Raw genomic sequence first — 21675 nt, forward strand, 5'->3', positions numbered from 1 at the left:
CGTATAATTTTCTGGAGGCGACAAGTGAAATGGCTCGATGCATTGTTTATTCAGAAGCCATGTATTGACAGTGTTATATCTCGGGCATGCTACATAAGACAGATAATGGATGTTATCCACGAAGTTTATATGTAGGCCAGTCTAACTAAAATTTTCGGGTATATTCATTAGAATCATTATTATTTTCATATTTATTTTATTAATATTTCACACACGTTGGATATTTCTATGGTCATCTAAGGTATCTCAATTGAATAATAATTTGACTAAATTCACTTTAAATTGTTATTAACTATTATATATTATTATAGGAACTATTTAAAATACAATTCACACCTGCAGGTCACAGATCCTAATAAAAATAAACTTAAACATGAAAAACTAGTTTTTAATTTTGTAGTCTTACGAAATATTGTATAAAAGTAACTAGTAAGGCTGATCGAATTGTCATAAATATTAAATGCAGTCATAAAATACATAAATTACAGTATAAGCACATTATTTTCCTTTACATGATTTAATAAAGATTCTTTTATACCTTATAGGATTAATACAAAATGCAACGCTAATTTATTTCAGTGCCTTAATTATATTCTTTAAATGTATATTTGGTATAATATTCATAATAATTAAACAATAAACAATTTTATGATATTTCTTACAGTAATATTTGAATAGGTAGTGTAACTTTAAAATATAATATTAATATACGAGTAATAAATCCAATTAATATGGAATATAATTATAATCAAGTTATCATAATATAGGTAATAGCATATTTAATAATTTTCAATTTTTCAATAATATTTACACTATCTTAGCTCAAAACAATTTTAAAACCCAAAGCAAAGAACCAATGGTTGAGAAGAGAACGTCTTTAATGACAATATAACAATATTCATTATAAAACTGCAATATCTTCCACGAGAGTGTAAATATAAACATCTCCGTATTTTATTTAAAATTCTATACGTTTTTTATCATTAAAAAAATAGAAAAGAATACTTAATTTTACTGCATATAAAAAAAAAATTAGGTTCATATTTTGTACAACACTATTTTGTTAAATAAAAACCTATTTTTAAAACATGAAGATAATATTATACTTTTGTAAAAATATACAAAATAATATCAAACATTATGGTAGGTTACTGTTATAAGTAACACCTGTGAAATTGTTCTGACGTTTAAAATAACAGATTAAAAAAATGTTGATTATATTTAAATGAATGTATGCTTAATACAAATTTAATATTTTTAATCTTCAATCTTTAAAAAAGTTCAACTCTTATTCATATCTAAATTGTAATTAATATTTTATTTTTGATTCGATGTTTTATTTAAGATCAGATTTTTTTTCTTAATTTAATCACGTAAATTATAAAAATATACATAAACAGAGCACTTTCAAATGAGTAAACGCGTTCGTTAGCGGTTAAAAACAACAAGGCGTGAACACAAAACCACTTCCTGGCTTAGATCACACAACCCCACGTCCCTACATTTCGTCTAACAAAAACCAATTCTATTGTCCAGAAAAACGGGGTGCAGCCTGAATTGTGGTCTGTTCAAAGAAAACGTTGATATTATTTTTTATATTTTTAAAAAGTAAATGTAAAAATGTATATTGAATAATTGAATACGTGTATTATTTTTAAAAATATGATATACAAATTCAGCGAGTATTTAATGTTTTTTTTTTTAAATTATTATACAAAATACTATAATTTATTTATTAAAAAAATATTTTATTGAGATAAACCTCAATCCAACATAATATAGTATTAAAGATGTATACGATTAGTAAAAAATAATTAAAATCAAGAAAACAAGATATGATTAGGTAATGGATAATTTATTTGAATATTTCCCTAATTATTACTTCACCGTTGTCTAAACTGCAGCCTATATTTTGGAAAGAAATTAAAAATAAATATGTTATGATTAATTGTAAATAAAAATTTTCTTGAAAACATCGGTAGTATTATCTATCATATTCTATATTGTTTAAATGTGTGATATAGAGATATAATTATTGTATGAGTACTCTTTACGGTTTTTCTTTTCTATAATATTCACAATAGATACTTCTAAAAATAAAAAAAACTAATAGGTAAGTACTTTAATATTATAATTATAATATATGAGAAATTAAACATTTATAAATACGAATTTGAGAAGCAGTGGTGTTTATTTTGAAGGATGTCTGTCAACACATGCATAATGTTCTGAAACACGGGAACGGTTTTGCCCTAGGACGCCCACAAAGGAGTCTGGTGTTTTACAAAAATGATAAGTTTTAGTCTCAAGGGCGTAATACTGTAATAGGCATAGAGATAATTGGAAAGAAAACTAAAAACTACAGAGAACAACAATGGACCCTTTTTCATATGGGGAGATATGTTAAGTAGTACGTATAGTAAACTCATACATTTTATCGTCATTAAAAATGAATGAAGTTCGTTTCTGATTACAGGGCCACTTTTATTTGACTATACAGAGTACAGACTATATATATATACATGTACATTTTTGCTAAGTAAAATAGGTTTGTAATATTAACCCAAGGACAATTCTATAGTTTTTTAATCATTACGATGGTTGGATTTTCATAATAAAACAATATACTTATTGTTAAATTAAAAAATCCTTGTATTGTGGATGCGCGTCTGTGTATGATATAACACATCAAAGAAATTGATTTTTAAATAATCTAAGATTAAATTTATTATATGTGTATTAAATATATTATGACCTTGTAAAATAAGTCTACAAAGAAATGTACATAATATATTAGTTCAAAAGCTCCCACATGCATTCTAGCAAACTAATATAACTAATAAAGTAATAATATAATATTGATAATGCTAACCTTAAGAATTCAAATTCAAATTAAGGATAATAAAATATTTATATTTTTCTTAAGAGGACGCTATAGCCGCATGTGTTGTCCAGTCTTACTAACGTACATTGCAACAAATTTGCGTTCAGAAGACACATTTTGTGAAGTTAGCTTTAATATTGAAGTAAACTTATCCAATATCAAATTTAAAGATAAGAATATTATTTAGAAAAATATAACAAATTTAAAACGTATATAACTCACTTTAAAATGATAGTATCAATAAAAGCATATGTCATTTTCTAGATAATATTCTTACCTTTAAATTTTATACTAGGTAAATGTACTCTAATAATCTAATATTGAAGCTAACATCACAAAATGTGTTTTTCTGAACGCAAATTTGCTGTGATGTGCGTTAGTAAGACAGGGACAACACACGGGGGTATGGCGTCCTCTTAACATAGAATAGTTGTTATTATTAAAAAATCATCTATGTAAATTATATTATACAATTATACAGTTTCTTATAAGTTATAAATGGCACGGTACATAGAACTTTATTATTAATTAATCAATAATTTTGCGTAACAAATGATCATTACACGTTTAAACGAATTAAAAAAAAAACTGGCAATTTGTTTGTCGTTTGTCTATAAAGAAATCAACATCAGAAAAACATTTCCTTCAAGACGTAAAAACCACAATATATCAATATATTATAATCAATTGGTTACACATTTGTTTAAAAAAATACAAATCTGTACAAAATGAGTACCTACATAAAGTGTTCATATTGAAACTAAATTAATGTGGAAAAAATAAATGATTCCCGATTATCGAATTCTGTAATATTTTTTTTATTTAATTACTTTATAACCTATACTTATACAAATTATGTGAATCAATAGAAATCAAATAAATATACGAGTGCGTAGTCTAATACTCTAAAAGTTTAATGCGTATTAAACAGTTCATACTATACATTACAATAAAATATATTATCATGTATAGATATATATACAAAAATTGAAAAATATACATCCGAGAAAGTATCAAATACGGTGGCATAAGTTGACGTACTCAATAGGCACGTGCGCTCGCGAAAAACAACTTTTCCGCAATAACTGCAACAAAATTATAATAATTTCCGTCGAGGTAGTTGACGTGCGCCATATGTTCACTTTTCTCTCTATATATATACTCAAGAGACATTATTAAAATAATATATATTATATATAAATATGTTCTAAATATATAACGACATTTTCGAACAACGGTTAAGTTTGACGCGTCCCCGAGGACAAGAAGAGAATTTGGGTGAAATAATAAATTATTATTATTAAGCGCTGTAGTATAAAGATGGTGAATGTAGTTGACAAGAAGGATACATAGTATATATATTGTATAATATATTACGTATATAATAACGTACTCACCAAATGGGCTGGGAGATACGTTTTTTTAATATTATTATTTTCGGAAACACAAAAGAACTCCACGCATTCCTAGACGTAAGTATAATAGACGATGGATCTCGGCGACGTGAACGATATATATCATGCATACAGAGGAAAAAAACTTATTATTATAACTTATTATTTATTATATTATATACACATACACGATCGCGAACTAATGTGCACAAAAGAAACACCACACACACACACACACAAACACATACACGCGCGCACTGGCGACTGCCGACCAGAGAAAAACCTTCTTAATTCTTCTTAGTGCAAGTACTTGTGGCATGCGTGCAGACCATTGGAGACTGGAGAATCAGCACGACTCGCGTATACGGCGTCGCCGCGGTTACCACTACTACTACCACCACCACCACAATAACTGCAATCACCACTTTTGACGCACTCGCTACGGCTGCCGCTACTGCCGCTACTGCCGCCACTGCCGCCACCGACTCGACGGTACTATACCTACATACTATAATAAAATAATGTTGCCTCGCGATGATATTTTTGTATATACATTGTACACGCGGGATGAAGGTACGGTCTACCGCGATAACGGGATAAACAAATAAGAATAATATGAAAAATTCACCGGTTTCGCGCCATCGACCGCACATTAAACGCTTGTGCTGTTCTTGTGCTGCTATCTCTACACACACATACACACACGCACGCACGCAACCCGGGGTGTGTAATTTCATCATTGCTATTCACGGTTCGTGAAAACCGCCCGAAATTATCGTTTCGATTCACTCGCTAGATTATATATTTATATAAGTAGGTACATAATATTATAATAATAATATAATAATATGACGAATGACTGATGGTCAATGTTTATAATAAAATACAAGGTGATCCATTTATTTGCATAGACTTTACTCATTTCCCAGGTCAATTCTAGTTTTTATTTCGAAAAAAACAGAATGATCTAATTTTTTACTATTTTTCAATTAAAAAGATTTTTTATGACAACATATAATTTTAATTTGTCAATTAAGAACAGAAGTCCACTAAAAAAAGTTTATGTATAAATCAACAAATATATTTTTTTTTATATCTAATAATATTGTAATCAAAGATTTGACGAGGAGTAGATCAAAACTTGCGAGGTATTTCTAATAATTGTATATTGTATACTTTTTTGTGTACTCCATTAAATTTTGGTTCCGTGTATGAATTACCCTAATAATATTGTAATTAATGTAATATAATAATTTGACAACATATTATTGTCGATATGGATGGACATGATCTTTATAAATATATAATACATGTATAGTATAAAACGCAAAATGGAGGAGTATAGTCAGTAATAGAATAATTACAGGTATTAGTTTTAAAAAATGTATGATTTTTATGAGATTTTTGTGGCTATTTTTTATTGTATACAATTTTTGCAATAGATTAAGGACGTGAAAACAGATATTCAGTTTTCATTGATTGTATGTCTATCGACATGAGTATTGAGGGTTTGCTGCAGGAAGTGACCTGTCCTTGACATAACAGAATATCCATCCAGAATTTTTACTGCCATTTATTGTACTCATAATATACAGTTTTAATATACCTAACGTTTATTTTGTATGCATTGAAACACTGTTTTATTAGTACACTACTTTCTGAAAAATTAGTTTTAATGGTAATTCGTTAAATATAACAATATTATGTTATATTGTTACTAATCAATAAGAAACTTCTATCAATATATTATATATGAGCCATATTTATTTGATGATTTACAATATATTTAGTCAATATAGTATATAACTTACTAATAAATTGTTTGAGAATTGGGGTTAAAAATTAATGTTCATAGAAATCAGTATATTGGTATTAAATATAATTATAAGACTGATTTACTTGGAAATTATCAAGACTAAAATTATTGCCATACAGTCTAAATAAATAAGCAATAGATAAATAATTTTTAAAAAGAAATATAAGCAATAGCAAATACATTTTTTTATAATAAACAATACATAACTACCTCTAAAGATTGTAATTTAAATATTTACTCAAATATAATACATAAAACCACTATAAGAGGCTGCTATTCTCAAAAATGCTGTCTTTGTTTATCATGAGTTTATTACAAAACTCATTCGCTCATATTACTAAAGAAGTAATCCTTCAAATATTTATTTTAGACTAAAACCTATTAGAATTTTATAAAAGAAAGTGGACTTTTTTAGATCAGGTTGTTGAGAAATTTTTAGTACCAATATTACCAAACAATTTACTTGCCTACTTTGAACAGATATTGTTGAGCATATTTTTTTAATTAAAAATAAAATATCGACTATAAGACATAACAATGCTGTTTTTGATCAACTCTATAATAGGTATTTCTTTTATTAACCTAAATAGGATGGAAGAAGAACTATTAACTTTAATTTAAATTTAATTCCACAAGTCTTATACACATTACTTTTTCATTGAAAAAATTAATTTCTGAAGTGAAAGAATTTTGAAAGCTTGCCATAGTAAAAGAATTATATATAGGCAATTTCCATAACAATTAACGAAAAATAGAAATTCAATATGTTTCAAGCTGTGCTCAAGTAACATTTATGTCAGTATAAGTTCTGATCTGCAAATATATACTTAAAATATGGTATGACACAAAAAACTCAGAAACATACTTAATGAAAAACTATATTTGTACAAAATGAAAATATTTTAATAATTCTTTTTTTTGTCTACAGTGTTGCCTATATAAAACTCCTTGAATTGTACCCTCTGAATTAATCAATAATGTAAAAATAATTATAATAATTTGAAAAAATATTCTGATAAACCACTCAACCATTAAATGTAACTGATTTGTATTAATGGACAAAATTATTCATTATGTTTTGTATAATAATATATTATATTTTTCTTTATTGATACTAATAACTATTTTTGCTTGATATTTTTCTTACAAATCACTCTCATCTAAATGTATTTTACAAAAATAATAACTATATATTTACCTGGGCCACATTTTCGAAATGTTCATGACTTTTTTGGTAAACCCGAGCTTTTTGTAATGTCCGTCCAATTCCTGTATTCTTTCTTAAAAATACTTCTCCGTGATTAGACAACCAGTCAAGAACCTAAAAAAATATTCAGTAAATAAACCTGTCTATAAATTAAAATTAAAAACAATTGTGATATATTAATACTTGTTTAACATCTTCTTGAAATAATCGTAATGCTAATTTCTGATGAAGTCTAATCTTTTTAGAATGCCATCGATGTTCTAGACTTCTATGATGGTTTAAAATTTGGTGTATGACAGCAAGTACATGACTAGCGCCTTCTGAATAATCGGCTGCAGCTTGTTGATGGTTAGTTCCAACTGTCTTAGTTGTGTTGGCAGAAGAATCTGATCCACTATCCAGCTATAAGTAAGTGAGAAATTAAGCTTGTAAATAATAATTATGTTTTAGATAAAACTAGCAGAAGCTAAAAGCCAATTTCATGCGTGTTAAAAAAAGCTTACATGTTTATGATGTTGTTCAGCGACTGGTGTCAAGTCACTTTGGTTACACACCTGAACCAAATGGTCCAACTGATAGAGCAGCTTCTTACTCGTGCTATGAACCTAACCCAAACCAAAAATAATTCCCGTCATGCATTTTATACAAATATTAATATATATTTTGCTTTTAATGGCAGTTAATTTTTTTAAATGCCCATAAACCAAGTGTTGTGATATAAGGAATAAACCATAGCCAATGCATAAGTTGCCATTAAATTCTAACCAAGGCTTTAGTCATATTGTTCAAGGATTCTGGGTTATCAGAGAATCCATAAAATTGTACAACAATGGAACATACATTTTTTTGTGGAGAATTGCCATAATGTATAAATGGTACATTGCTTGGAGGAGTTGGAAAACTTTCACAGACTTGTACCAAAGTATCCAGCCCATTTAATAGACTTTGATACCCATTATAAACCTATATTGGTCTCAAAAATGTAAATTTTGTTATGGGAAAAATATAATAAATAATTTACCTCAGTGTATGCTTGGCACATGAGTTCATACAAATTCTGATGTTGGTGAATTGAATTTTCTAACACCATAATTTCATTTGGTATGGTAACATTTTCTATAGCCTCATCCCAGTTTGGTACATTTTCCACATACTAAATCAAATAGAAACTCATTCCAAAAAATATTTAGATTTTAAGATATAAAAAAAAAATTTGTACCTGCTGAGCTTTATGATGAAATAAAACAGATAATGCTAACACTGATGTCCGTTCATCTAATCCAGCAGCAAACTGTTTCCATGTTCTATCTAATCTTTGAGCAACTGTTCTTATATGATTAGAAGCATAATGTCCAGATTCTATCATACGATGTGCAACAGCTACGATTCGATTTATGTTCACATACACATTCTAAAAGAATTAAATGTATTTAAGAAAGTTCTTAGTTTAATTAACATTAAAAATTATACCATGGAACTCATAGTGAAATGATTGTGCTCTTCTTGTATATCTTTGGCAAGCTGATAAGAATGTCCAATTTCAACATAACTCATCAAAAATACATCCCGATTATGACAAATCCAATCAAACATCTAATTAAATGATTATATTACATTAAATAATATTATGATAATGTAATAAATATTAAACATAAACTTAAAGACATATAAGAATTCAGTGGCGAAGCTTAAATTTTTAGTTGGGAAGACATTGAATAAAATGACACTAATACGCTTGGATTCCTCCTTTTTTATTTTACCTATTCGATAATATATTTTTTTTTCGTATGAGTAATTAATAATTCCATCGTTCAAAATGACATTAATTATATCATCAGCCACGAGGACAAACTACAATATAAAAACAACAATATTAAGAAACATGTAGGTACCTATCGGCTATCAGTAATAGCAATTTACAGGGGACGATGGCTTGACAACGCAATGGCGATGTCGATAATTGAAGAAATCTGAATAGAGAGACGTGTCTCATAGCGAAGATAGTAAACCCCACTTACATTAAAATCCCCCCTCTACCCGCACGCCCATAATTAGGAGACGTTGCAACGTCTCTTTGATATAATATAATATTTGGAATGACCCACACGGCCGTATCGCACGCATCTAATCTATTTTAATAATTCTTAAAGACTATAACTGTACAACGAAAAACCAATTTTAACAAATATTAAAACATATAATTTTTATAATATAAATGACGTTAAAATTTGAAAATATTTTATAAAACAAAATTATTTTTCCTGTGTTCTAATTTTTTAGTGGGTAGATGTTGTCTCACTATCTCCTATGGCGCTTCGCCACTGTAAGTATTACAATAAAATACATAACATCGCATTACCTTTTCACAATCTTGTTCAAACAGTCTCAACTGGAAGCATTGATCTAATTTTAGTTTTTTATGCTGCCATAGCTGTAATACATGTTTATGAGACGTTCTAATGGTATCTAATTGCTGAAGTATTTGTGGTACTGATGCTTGTAAATCTGGATTACTAATACCATTGCTAGCTTCACTATCACGTCCAGAATAACCAGAATCATAACCACTATTATTATCCCCAGATAATCTAAGCATGAATTAAAAAAAAATAGTAAATAATTTTAAATAAATTTGTTTGTCCAATGAGATTACCTTTGCAATAGTTGCTGACCAGCTAAATCCATATCCTCTACTGGAGTTTTAAGTACTTTCTTTTTCATGTCGGTATGAAAGTCAAGGGCAAGTTTGGCACCAGCAATATCATCTCTACAATCGTTTCGACTCAAATCTTCTTGTAAATCATCCAATCGATCTAACAAATCAGCTGCTTGCCACATGAATTCTTCAATACTCTATAAATAATAATAATAATAATAAAATAAATAAATAACCAAATAAATAAAAGGTTGATAAATTAATTTTTACTCACTAATCGAATATCAATCCATTGGGCATGATCATAGTGTAGAGATCCATCGAGATCTGATGTCAATTGTGTAGAGTCTATAAACTTAGATATTCCTTCTAAATTAACCATTGTTGTCTAAAAAAAATCCATGAGTAACATTGCATTCTTTTATATAGGTAATATTAAGTTTAATAAAGTTATTACTTCAAATTTATATTTATGACTAGCCATGCTGGTCCGTTGTTTATGCCAAAAATTATCAGGTTTTACAACATATACAGCATACACATGGTTCCCATTGCCTCCAGCACACCAATCTTGGAGGGCTTTCAAGATTGGTTTTACAGATGACCAGCCAGAACCACCTCGCATATCAATCACAGCTACTAAACCTGATTCTTTAGCTTCACGCCTAAGAATTAAACACAAACATTAAATTTTAATTAACAAACAAAATAACATTCAATTTAATAATTTGACATACATAGATTATAAAAGGACAAATAAAACTCTATTTTTAATATTGTTCTTACCTTTCACAAAAACTTTTAATTTATTCAAAATTGGATATAAGTAAATATGTAATTAGTATTGACTATTAACTATAGATTATTCTTCATTATATAAAGTGATAAAAAAGTTATAAGGAACTATTAAAATTTTAAGTAAATTCTTTGTAAAAATTATAAAAAAAATTGGAGCTATAAATTAAATTATAAGTTATGAATTATAAATTCAATTTTGATTCTTAGAATTTTAAAGTATACATACAGCTTATAAACCCTTTTTATGGCATTTATAAGTACTTAGTTATCGTGACTATTTTTGCAAATATACAGTCTAATCTATACACGCTTTACATTATATGACTATAATATTAAGTAACAGTCGTAGAAACGGTCTTGAAGAACATGTTAAAATATATGAATAATGTTTCAATTGACATTTGACATATTGGTGTATATCTTCGGCTCACAATCCTCGAAAAAAGGGTAACGTATTTAATCGCACTTATAGCAATGAGGCTCGCAAATATACATAGAAGTACAAGACTCGTTTCACTGAATTCCGAAATGTTGTCGAACTGCTTAACACAATAGTAATACAATATTACAAATTGATTCAGAATCATTGACAATCAGACCCTAGCATGATAAGACAGTCCTTTTCCATTTAACGACATAATTATTTCTATTATTTTTTAAAACTGACCAAGGGGAAATATCGCGATTACCTTCATAGGAGTATCGTACAAAATCTACTACCTCAACTGCAGTAAAAATTCAGCGACAGTCGTTAATTAAACCATCTCATAAAAAAAGCAATTGTTACTGGCCTTTTCTATTCATTCGTGGTAATGTTTGATTCTCAATTAAACATTTAAACGTCATATGTAAATTATGGTGTAATACAACGAAATTGTAGCATGTAGCAAAATGAGTTTTGTACATAAGTTTATAGTTTATTATAGACTCGTAATTTAATTTTCGATAAAATGCGTAACAGAGGATTAAGTCAGCTAAGGTCAAAATATAACACGTCAGTTATATTATTCACATGAAAGCAAATATATGTCGTAGGGCATATGGAAAATTAGTTTTTTTTGCAAAAATACTAGGCTCTTTGCAATGGGGTAGCAATCATTTTATGGTAAAAACCATTTTAATTATTTTATTTTATGGGTTATCGATAATAACATAGTACAATATATGCAACATTATTATTTATTACTTGTTACTTATTACTTATTACTTATTCATTTTTTACAGCTGTTGACTATTGAATTACTAGTTTTGTTAGTAATATATAATAAAACTAGTAATATCAATAGTCAAAAACTGTACAAAATGAATAAGTAATAAGTAATAAATAATAATGTTGCATATATTGTACTGTGTTATTATCAATAACCCTTAAAAAAAAATAATTAAAATGGTTTTTACCATAAAATGATTGTAGTTCTTAAAATGCCTAACTGCTGTTAGTCTGTATGCAATGAGCCTGAAAAACAGCAGGCTGTTTAGAAAAATAATAAGTAGTTCGTAAACGGGCTACCCCATTACAAAGAGCCAGTCTTTTTGCAAAAAAACTAATTTTCCATATGACGTACGACATATACATACTTACATCATACATCACACATCTAAGAGTCTACGACTATTATTAGCATAACTTAAAATGTATTGTGTTATAACATATTATTGTATACATTTATAAAATTCAAATTAAAGTATTAAATAACGATAACTAATTAATATTTTCAGACAATATAGTAAAAAATTCTTACGGAGGTATAGATCCAAAATATTGCAATAGCCGTCGATAGTCTTCAAGTTTAGCGCGTTCTCTTCTTGGAGTAGCGGGAAATGTAACTACAGGCGCCCCTCGTTTGTCTCGACCACCAGTGAGGAATGCGATCTTCTCTTGGAGAAGACCCATTACTTCAAGAGCTCGCACACTATCCATAGTAAACCTTTAAAATAAAACAAAATCTTATTTTTACTCCAATTTCTATATGTAGTCATATAAATTTTATATAATTATTATAGTAATTAGTAATATATTATTTCAGGTTATGCTTGTCTTTTAAGTTGCTCTATTGTGCACTTATACGTCCTATTTTTGAGTATGTGTTATTTGAGATCATTACACCATCAGTGCACTCATGACTCATTAAAGCTTGAAAGAGTTCAACGAAAATTCTTGAGGTATGGAAGCTTTAAATTAAATATCCCTTGAGTCTCATAATTATGACCCAGTTAAGTCGCAACTTGGTTCGGTTTCTTTGGCTGAGCGTAGACATAATTCAGGGAATAAGTTTGTAACGAGGTAATATTGACTCTCCTGAATTACTGTCCTTAATTTCATTCAGAGTACCTCAACGTTCCTCCCGATCCGTAGCTCCTTTGCCTCAACCAACTTTCTTAAAAATGAACCTATCAGATGTATGATGACCAATGCCCATGTAGATCCTTAATTTCTTTTGAATTCTTTTGTATAATAAGTTAATAAACTTCTAGCTATTATAACATTTTTGTCATTGATTATATAATTAATATACGTTTATTTGTATAATGTAAAATGTAATGTTCAAAAACATCTATCCCGTATATTTAATAAGAATTAAAATTTAAATAAATACTAATTAAATTTAAAGTAAAAAAATTTGTAACGAACGCAACTTTCAAATAATCTTCCATGGTTATTATCCTATTGAGTCTACTATTCAAATTAAATTAAAACGAAGTATGCATTTTGTCTCGTGTACATGGCTATGCTTAATTTTTATCAACAAAGCGAAAACCACCAATAAAATAAACTATTATGATTGTTATTATTCGTGATTTCTATTTTTAACTTTTTTACCGAAAATAAAATACCAATTACCACAAAGATAAAATTATAACAGTTTATAAAATGCTTGTAGTAGTTCAATGACTTTTAAAATATACGCCATATATATATATTGCACGAATCGCGAACGAAAAGTCCCGATTCATTTTTTATAGTCGGACAAAAAGTCCGAAAATACAAAATATTTTATGTACCTAATTAATATTTATTTAAAAAATTTAAAAATGCTGTAAACATATTATTATATTTTCGTATTACTAACAAAAATATAACATAAACATAACAAATCCACTATAGTAGTATAGTTAGGTATCTATAATAATGACAAATTTATATTTTTTTATTATAATTATAATATACTATTTATTTATTTTTTTAGTTTTGTTTAGATTGACGTGTTTATAAATAAAATAAAATTCATTGTTTGTTAAAATGTATTTAGTTACAAATAAATTTTGATATTGATGTTCTAATATGTTGTAAATACTTGTAATAAACTAATAAATTATATAATTATAAATGAAAATAAGAAAATAGAAATAAATATAATAACATTAATAACATAATGTGTATAATATAATATAATAACTATAAACATTTTTAAATTTTTAATATAAATATTAATTATACAAAATATTTTGTATTTTTGGACTTTTTGTCCGACTATAAAAACTGAATCCGGACTTTTTGTCCAACTTTTTTTAAAACGGACTTTTTGACACGTGCGTTTCCCCAGCCCCCCCCCCCCCCCCAATGTCTTTTTGACCGATTACCATCATATTGTACAATACACGTCATATTATAGTAAATATAAATTTACAGTTTAGACTACTCTAAAAAAGTTTAAGTGAAACAAATATTTATAATTATAAAAGCTTATTTTTATATTAGCCGTTTATTAGCTACAATTTAATAAAAAAAAAAAATATCTAACATTAATTACAAGCAATTCCACGCAGCTTGGTCAGCACAAAGTTGTTATAGTTGTTATAGTTGTTTATACAAAAAAGTTACACATCAAAACACGAATTTGAACTACCCAATAAATGTATTTATTTGTTGGTCTGAAATTATATTTGTACTACATTTATATCGTACCTAAGTAGTATAATTGTATTAATATAATATGTAAAAATAAATTATAGTTTATTTCGAAATAAAATCTAACATTGCCTATTAGCTGTTACTTACATAGTACACATATAATACTTGACAATACAAAGACAAAATGTCAATAAATAGTTTATACGAGTTTATTTATAACCATATACATATACAGTTATTAAAATACGACAATACGATATTACATTAAAATCGTATACATGAATCTAAATGTTGAAATACTTCTACATTTCAAAAGATAAAATTTGTATTAAATTATCATTATTTATACCTATGTAACTTTTAATAGAAAAGAAAATATTACATAAAAATATGCAGGAGATACCTTTAATATGATGATATGATTTATCACAATATAATACTTGTATACATTTTTCTTTAATTACTATACATCGATCGGCTACCTAATGTACCTATATATAGTAAAGAGATCTTCATTCTTCATGTTTAATACTAAAATATAACTTAAACATAAACATTAATGATAGTGTTTCCTAAGACCGATAAATAAAACAGACTTCCAATAATTTTTCCTCTTCCTGAAGAATCAGCTGTATAGTATATATTAAAGTATTATTATAGAAACAAATTATATCGCCATATAAGGTTAATAAACCATTATTCGTCGCAAAACAATATTAAATTATACCGTGTGTTCATTCAATTTTAAAGGTAACAATCCTGTTACTTTTTTTTATTATTTGCGCATGCGCAGATAACAAAAAATTAAAAATTAAAATTAATCAAAAACATATGTATTTATATGTCCTGTACCCTGTAAAAAAACCCCGAATCAAATTAAAGGTCATACGTTAGAAATATTTCCTGTTACCTTTAAAATTGAACACACGGTATACTGTACCTATTTCATATACCTACATAACACATTATACATGGTATATTTTTTAACATACTCATTTTTTGGTCATTTATTGGGTACAATTTTATAAATTCTAAATTTATAATTTTTACAATCAAATGCTGAACCTTAAACCGTTAAAAATTCACTGATAAGTAGTGATAACCAATGCCATATCATTTCACCCGTGTGCTTGTCCAAAATTATATTATATACAAATTTTACGTATACAAAAACATAAAAAAAAAAATGTTGCGCATGTTTCAAAACATGAAATTTGTCGGTAAAGACACTATTAAATATTTAAAATTTATTTAAACCTCAGGTAAGTTGCTATCATACAGTGATTCTTTTATCATGAACCACTCATTATTTCAAAAAGTATTCATGTTTTTTAAAACATTGTTTTACATTGTTTCAAGTTGTTAAAAAATCAAAGTTTTTATTAAAAAATTATATTTTTAAATATTTTTTTTAAGTTTTTTACTTTTTTGAATGACAACATAAGAGTTTTAATTTCATTTTCCAAAGCAGAATAAATTTTTGAGTATTTTGATACATAAAAATCGAATTTAGAGCGAGTAGTTTATGAATTATACGTATTTAAAGTTTAGACAAGCGGTGACCGGAGAAGTGGACAAACATTTTGCGGGGTAACCTCGACCACTCCACTCCACGCATCTAAACTTTAAATACTTATGTTATAACTCATAAACTACTCGAGCTAAATTCGATTTTTATGTATCAAAATACTCAGAAACATATTCTGCTTTGGAATATGAAATTAAAACTGTTGTCATTCAAAAAAGTAAAAAAATTAAGGATAAAAAATATTTAAAATTATAATTTTTTTAAAAAAACGTTGATTTTTAACAACTTGAAACAATGTAAAAAAATGTTTTCAAAAACATGAATACTTTTTGAAATAATGAGTGGTTTATGATAAAAGAGTCACCCTGTATAAAGAAATATTAACCAATAATAAAATAAACCTATAGGTACTAAACAACACAGATTACACAGTGTTCGATCTTTCGATATCATTGCGATTATTATTCGTATTGATTCTAGGAATTCGGCAGCGGTCGTACAGGTTTTTATTATTATTATTATTTTTATTTGGTATACAGAAAACAATACCTTTTGCGTAATTTATAGTGTACGGTATTATATAATATATAATGTGCAGCCGGCTAACTGCACAGACTACCAAATCCGATGGCATGGCGGTTGCTGTACAGTTCCACGACCAAGTTGAACGCAACCGCCCGCGGTGCACGTACGTTTTTATACCACCACTAGACCACCGCTACAGTTGGTTTTCATCTCATCTTTTTTTTTTTTTTTTAATTAATTAATCACGTATACAAGACAGACGACGGGCCCCCGCAGACCATATATAATAATATTATTTTATCGTGAATTCACGATATCACGCAGTTCTTGCCGACGCCGTAGGTCTGGTGTAGAAATGACCGCCAATCACATACAGATACAATGTACAATATTCAGGAATCTCTAAATTTCTAACTACTGGCATACCATGAATAAGATCTCCTGTCATTAATCCAGAGCTTGTGTTGATGCGTAGTTTTATTATGTATAGTGTATACTATACTATAGTCTATAACCATACAACGCAGCCATCTAACAAATGTAGGTATGCAAAACTCCTACAATTCGCCTACGTTTAAAAAGAAATATACTTATATATATATATATATTTAATAATAAAGTGAATCGTTCGTATTTAAATTTAAAAATTATATTCAATATATTAAGCCAATAAGTTATATAATCATATACTTTTATCAACTACTAGAGTCTAGAATACAAAAATAATTTGTGTAGTTCAGACTTTTATTAGCGGAAGCTCTGATAGAATCGTCCACAATTTGTAATACATAATTCGAACCTGTAATATAAAATAAACGTCATAGCGACAATTGTAATAATAAATAATATAATACATTATGTACAATAGCATACACCTACGCACTTTATCACTGTACTCAACTCTTTGAAATATCATTTGCATTCATTAAATTATGAAAGAGAATAATCTGAGTGTTGAGTAAAGAATACATTATATATTTTATAATGTAAACGTTGTATAATAATAAATAATAATGTAACATTTTAGATACACGATTGAAAATTTTTTTATAAACAATTACTCTAATCATCAATAGAAACAAAAGTTAAGTACAAAATATGTAGTTAAACAAGTTAAAATATGAAATAAAAACAAATTGCGGTAACCACTCAATTATTACTACAGCGTTAAAAGAAAAAAGAAACTTAAAAATAATCAATCGTTTCTATAACATTTTGACGTCGTCCACATTCCATCTATTACAAATATTACAATTTTCAATTGATAGCACTATTGTAAAAAAAAAGTATTAAATAATTTTAAATAGCTCAGTGTTTCTTCTAAAGAACCTTTTTCCTACATTCTACGCCCAAATTGTATCGATTTGTAGTCCTAATTATAAATAGATCTAATCAAACAGATTTATAATTATATTTTAATAATTTGGTAAAAAAAACTAATAAGTATAACAGTATTATAGAGGTACGTTTATGGCAAAAAAATTTAAAAATCAGTGAAATCGCATTGTTGAGAGATTTTAGAGTGTTTATGGAGTAAATATGTGAAGTTTGAATTCAATAATAAATAATTGTACACGAAAAACAATTATGAGCGGAGTTCTCTATTTTTAGGGATTTTCCGAGTGAGTCCCAAGCAGAAAAGGTCATATTTTCAGTATATTTTATAATTTACTCGTATTTATAATACTTTTAGTACCTAATCTATTTTTCTAATAGTAATACGGTATGAACTACAGGTATTTACGATTTTTGTCATAAAAATCAAATACATATTAAAATATTATTTTATGATAATATATATCATATAGGTATATTTTTGTCTGCTGTAAGAACACTTTATGGGGTACCTTTAATATATTTTCAATGCGAAGTTATTAAAATTAAAAATCATGTAAATTTACAATTTAATAAGATGTATATATGTTTGCAGTTTTAACAAATTTTGTCAAAATATTAGCTCCAAATAATTATAAAAAAATTATTCCAATATGTATAAATAATATATACATATATATGCTATATTTAATTGCAATAAGTACAATTTATGAAGAATTCTTGTTATAAATTCTAACAACATTGGATATTTACACACAAGACAACAAATAAAATAACATACACAATGTAAAAAAATTGAATATTTTTAAAATTGTTTCGTAAAAATCATAACTATAGGAACTAGGAAATTCTAATATAAATATATTATATGTAAACTTTAAGTCATAACAATTATTACATTTTATTTGTAAAAAAAACAAAAATTTTGCAAAAACTGGTATTCCATAAATGATTCAGTTATATACATTTTTTCTAGTGATTATTTTTACAAAACTAAGAATTTTACACTTTTAAACCTCAAATATACCAACTATGGAACAATTAGCTACTAGAAACCACTCTCAATATTGAAGTTAAAAGCATTTTTACTGCTTCAAAATGTGTGGTGAACTGATGACTAATACGTAATGAATAATGACACACAAAAAAAAATACATTTTTATTTTACCAATATCCATTTATTGTTCTTTTCAGAAGAATAAAACATTTTAATTTAAAATATTAAATCCTTATTATGAAAGAACCTGATTTCGATAAGTTTAAAATTAATATTGTAAAAAAAAATAGTCAATAAAAATATAGTTGATATACTAGCTGTTTTATATGTAAAATATATATAAAATTAATCCATTTTGTAATAAAATTTATTTTTAAATATTTGATTATAAACTAAAATATGACTGTTGGAAAAGAATAATACGTTCTAATATATAGATATGACGCTTTTAAAAATTTAAATAATATGCTTTTTTTCTTATATACAAGATAAAGTAATAGGCTTTTAATTTAAATTGTTCACAATAGTAACCTTAATATCTTTGGCGTATATGAGGGGGGGGTTCAAAAACCCCCAAATTTATGGTTGGTACGGGCATTAATTTTGATTGTATAATTACAGTACAACCCGAACTAATTAGGACCGCACCTAGTTTTTTTAATAAATAATAGAATTAAATTTTATACGTGCATATTGAATATTTATTTTGTTTAATTATTACGCATCTTAATTAAATGTAGTACAACACTGTATCAACTATTGATGGAACATACAAATACCTATATAAATTATAAAAAAAAACATAATTAATTGCTAATTATACTATCCCACTCTAATTTAATTTACGAATAAATGTCAGTAAAAATGCATTTAAAATAATCTAATTAATTTGATACCAAGTGTAATGTGAATAAACTACCTATTTGATAATACGTGGAACTATTACAAAAAATATACTTAATCACCTAAAAGCAATAATATAGTAACCAATGTTTCACTCAAATATTAAAACGATGTTTTATTTAGGTTAATAACTAGTAGCATTATAATAAACTGTGAACCTCATTTATTCATGAACATTTTAGACACAAAATATATGAGAAAATAATACTTTATTATAATAGTCATTGCACAATATTTTTATTACACACTTACTACGGTGTCCTAATAAGTAGACTGTCTAGTTTTAACAAAAACATAATTTATTGAACACCTTTTATAACATGTGATCTACAATTATTCTCATTTCTCGGCAAACTCTTTAATATTTTATATGAAATCAATAAAAAAATACACGCAAGTATAATTTTTAGAACAGCCACTAGTATTTACAAATAATTCTATACCACCCTACTGTAAAACAGAGTGAATGAATAGGTTGATTGAACAAAAAGATAATATTCTAAAATTAATCTACATATTTTGAAAATGTCATGCCAGTGTGTATAGTAAATTTCATAATAAACATAACCTAAGTTATAAGCCCACATCCTACATAAATAATAATCTTAAATTATAAAAAAATAATTAATATCAATCTTAATATTCATCATTAAAAAATATATAATTACGCCAAAATTTAAAATTTAAAATTCCATAAAAATAATTGTAAGTGTATAGTTTGTACATTTTTGTTATTTTAATGAATAATTTAAGACTTTCAGCTTCAAATGCATTCAAAAATAAATTGGGAAGTTAGTACTGCTCAGCTAGCTGTATATTAGGTCTCAAATCAGTCACTATTATAGGTATGATAAATTTGAATTCAATGATATAAATCATGATAAACGAAAAACAATTCTGAGCTGAGCCAGTTAAAATCACTAAGTATACTTCGTGATATATTTTTTTGATATAGCTATATTTTAAGAAATTTATTTTACTTTTAGTATTACACGGTAGGTTGATATAATTTTATCCATAAATATTGCATGTGTTATATTATTACTAATTAATTATTATAATATATATTTATACCAAATTATAAAAATGTATAGCTCAAAATTTAATAACATCTTTCTGTATGACAATAAAAAATAAATTTATAATATCTTAAAATATCTTAAAATAAATAAAAGTAGCATTGCGTATAGTAAAATTCATAATAATATAATATATGTAAAAATTTTAAATTCTCACAAATGATTTTTAATTTATAACGAAATAATTATCATCGTTATTTATCGTTATTAGTAATTTCACCAAAATTCTAATTTCAAATGCATGTATAAAAATGTTTCTGCAGTTTTAATATTTTTATACAGATATAAGAACAACTTAAAAATTAAGAAAAAAATAAAAAACTTAAGAATTTTGACCCAGCGAATAATTTTTTATCGACAATACGAGTAATAGAAATAAAATTAAAATTGGTCATACCTACAATAACACAAAGAGAGTTAAAAAATGTTATCATATTAGTGAAATTTCAAGTATTCGCTGTTATTTTATTTTAAATAGGTACAACAAAACATAAAAAATATTTTATGGATGAATATTCATATAATATCATAAAAATTCGAACTTAAAATGCTCATAAAAAATGAATTAAGCTTACAGATAATTTTTTTTATATATATGTTGAAAAACTAATAAAAATCTTGTATTAAATTTTTATATCTTTGGTATGAAAACAAAATTTTTTATACATTTCTAACTAGAAAATAATTTGTATTTTAGAAA

The 21675-nt window shown here is 26.4% G+C and overlaps 1 protein-coding gene across 3 annotated transcripts in view; it reads right to left on the minus strand.

Annotated features, from left to right (window-relative positions):
• The window catches only part of LOC132921391 (triple functional domain protein), a 116493-nt gene that overhangs the window by 81119 nt on the left and 13699 nt on the right, over positions 1–21675 (minus strand). For 2 of the 3 annotated variants that reach the window (XM_060984398.1, XM_060984396.1), the window contains exons 2-12: positions 12498–12683; positions 10415–10622; positions 10232–10345; positions 9955–10154; positions 9661–9889; positions 8772–8894; positions 8521–8712; positions 8323–8454; positions 8142–8264; positions 7485–7703; positions 7293–7415 (exon numbers count right to left, since the gene is read on the minus strand). In XM_060984398.1, coding sequence (XP_060840381.1) covers positions 7293–7415; positions 7485–7703; positions 8142–8264; positions 8323–8454; positions 8521–8712; positions 8772–8894; positions 9661–9889; positions 9955–10154; positions 10232–10345; positions 10415–10622; positions 12498–12676 — 1842 coding nt within the window. In that variant the 5' untranslated portion in view covers positions 12677–12683. Of the gene's footprint in view, positions 1–7292; positions 7416–7484; positions 7704–7804; positions 7907–8141; positions 8265–8322; positions 8455–8520; positions 8713–8771; positions 8895–9660; positions 9890–9954; positions 10155–10231; positions 10346–10414; positions 10623–12497; positions 12684–21675 lie in introns of all 3 variants that reach the window. The other variant, XM_060984397.1, reaches the window with a different exon arrangement.

The sequence above is a fragment of the Rhopalosiphum padi genome, chromosome 2 (genome assembly GCF_020882245.1).
Source record: "Rhopalosiphum padi isolate XX-2018 chromosome 2, ASM2088224v1, whole genome shotgun sequence".
Taxonomy (NCBI): Eukaryota; Metazoa; Arthropoda; class Insecta; order Hemiptera; family Aphididae; genus Rhopalosiphum; species Rhopalosiphum padi.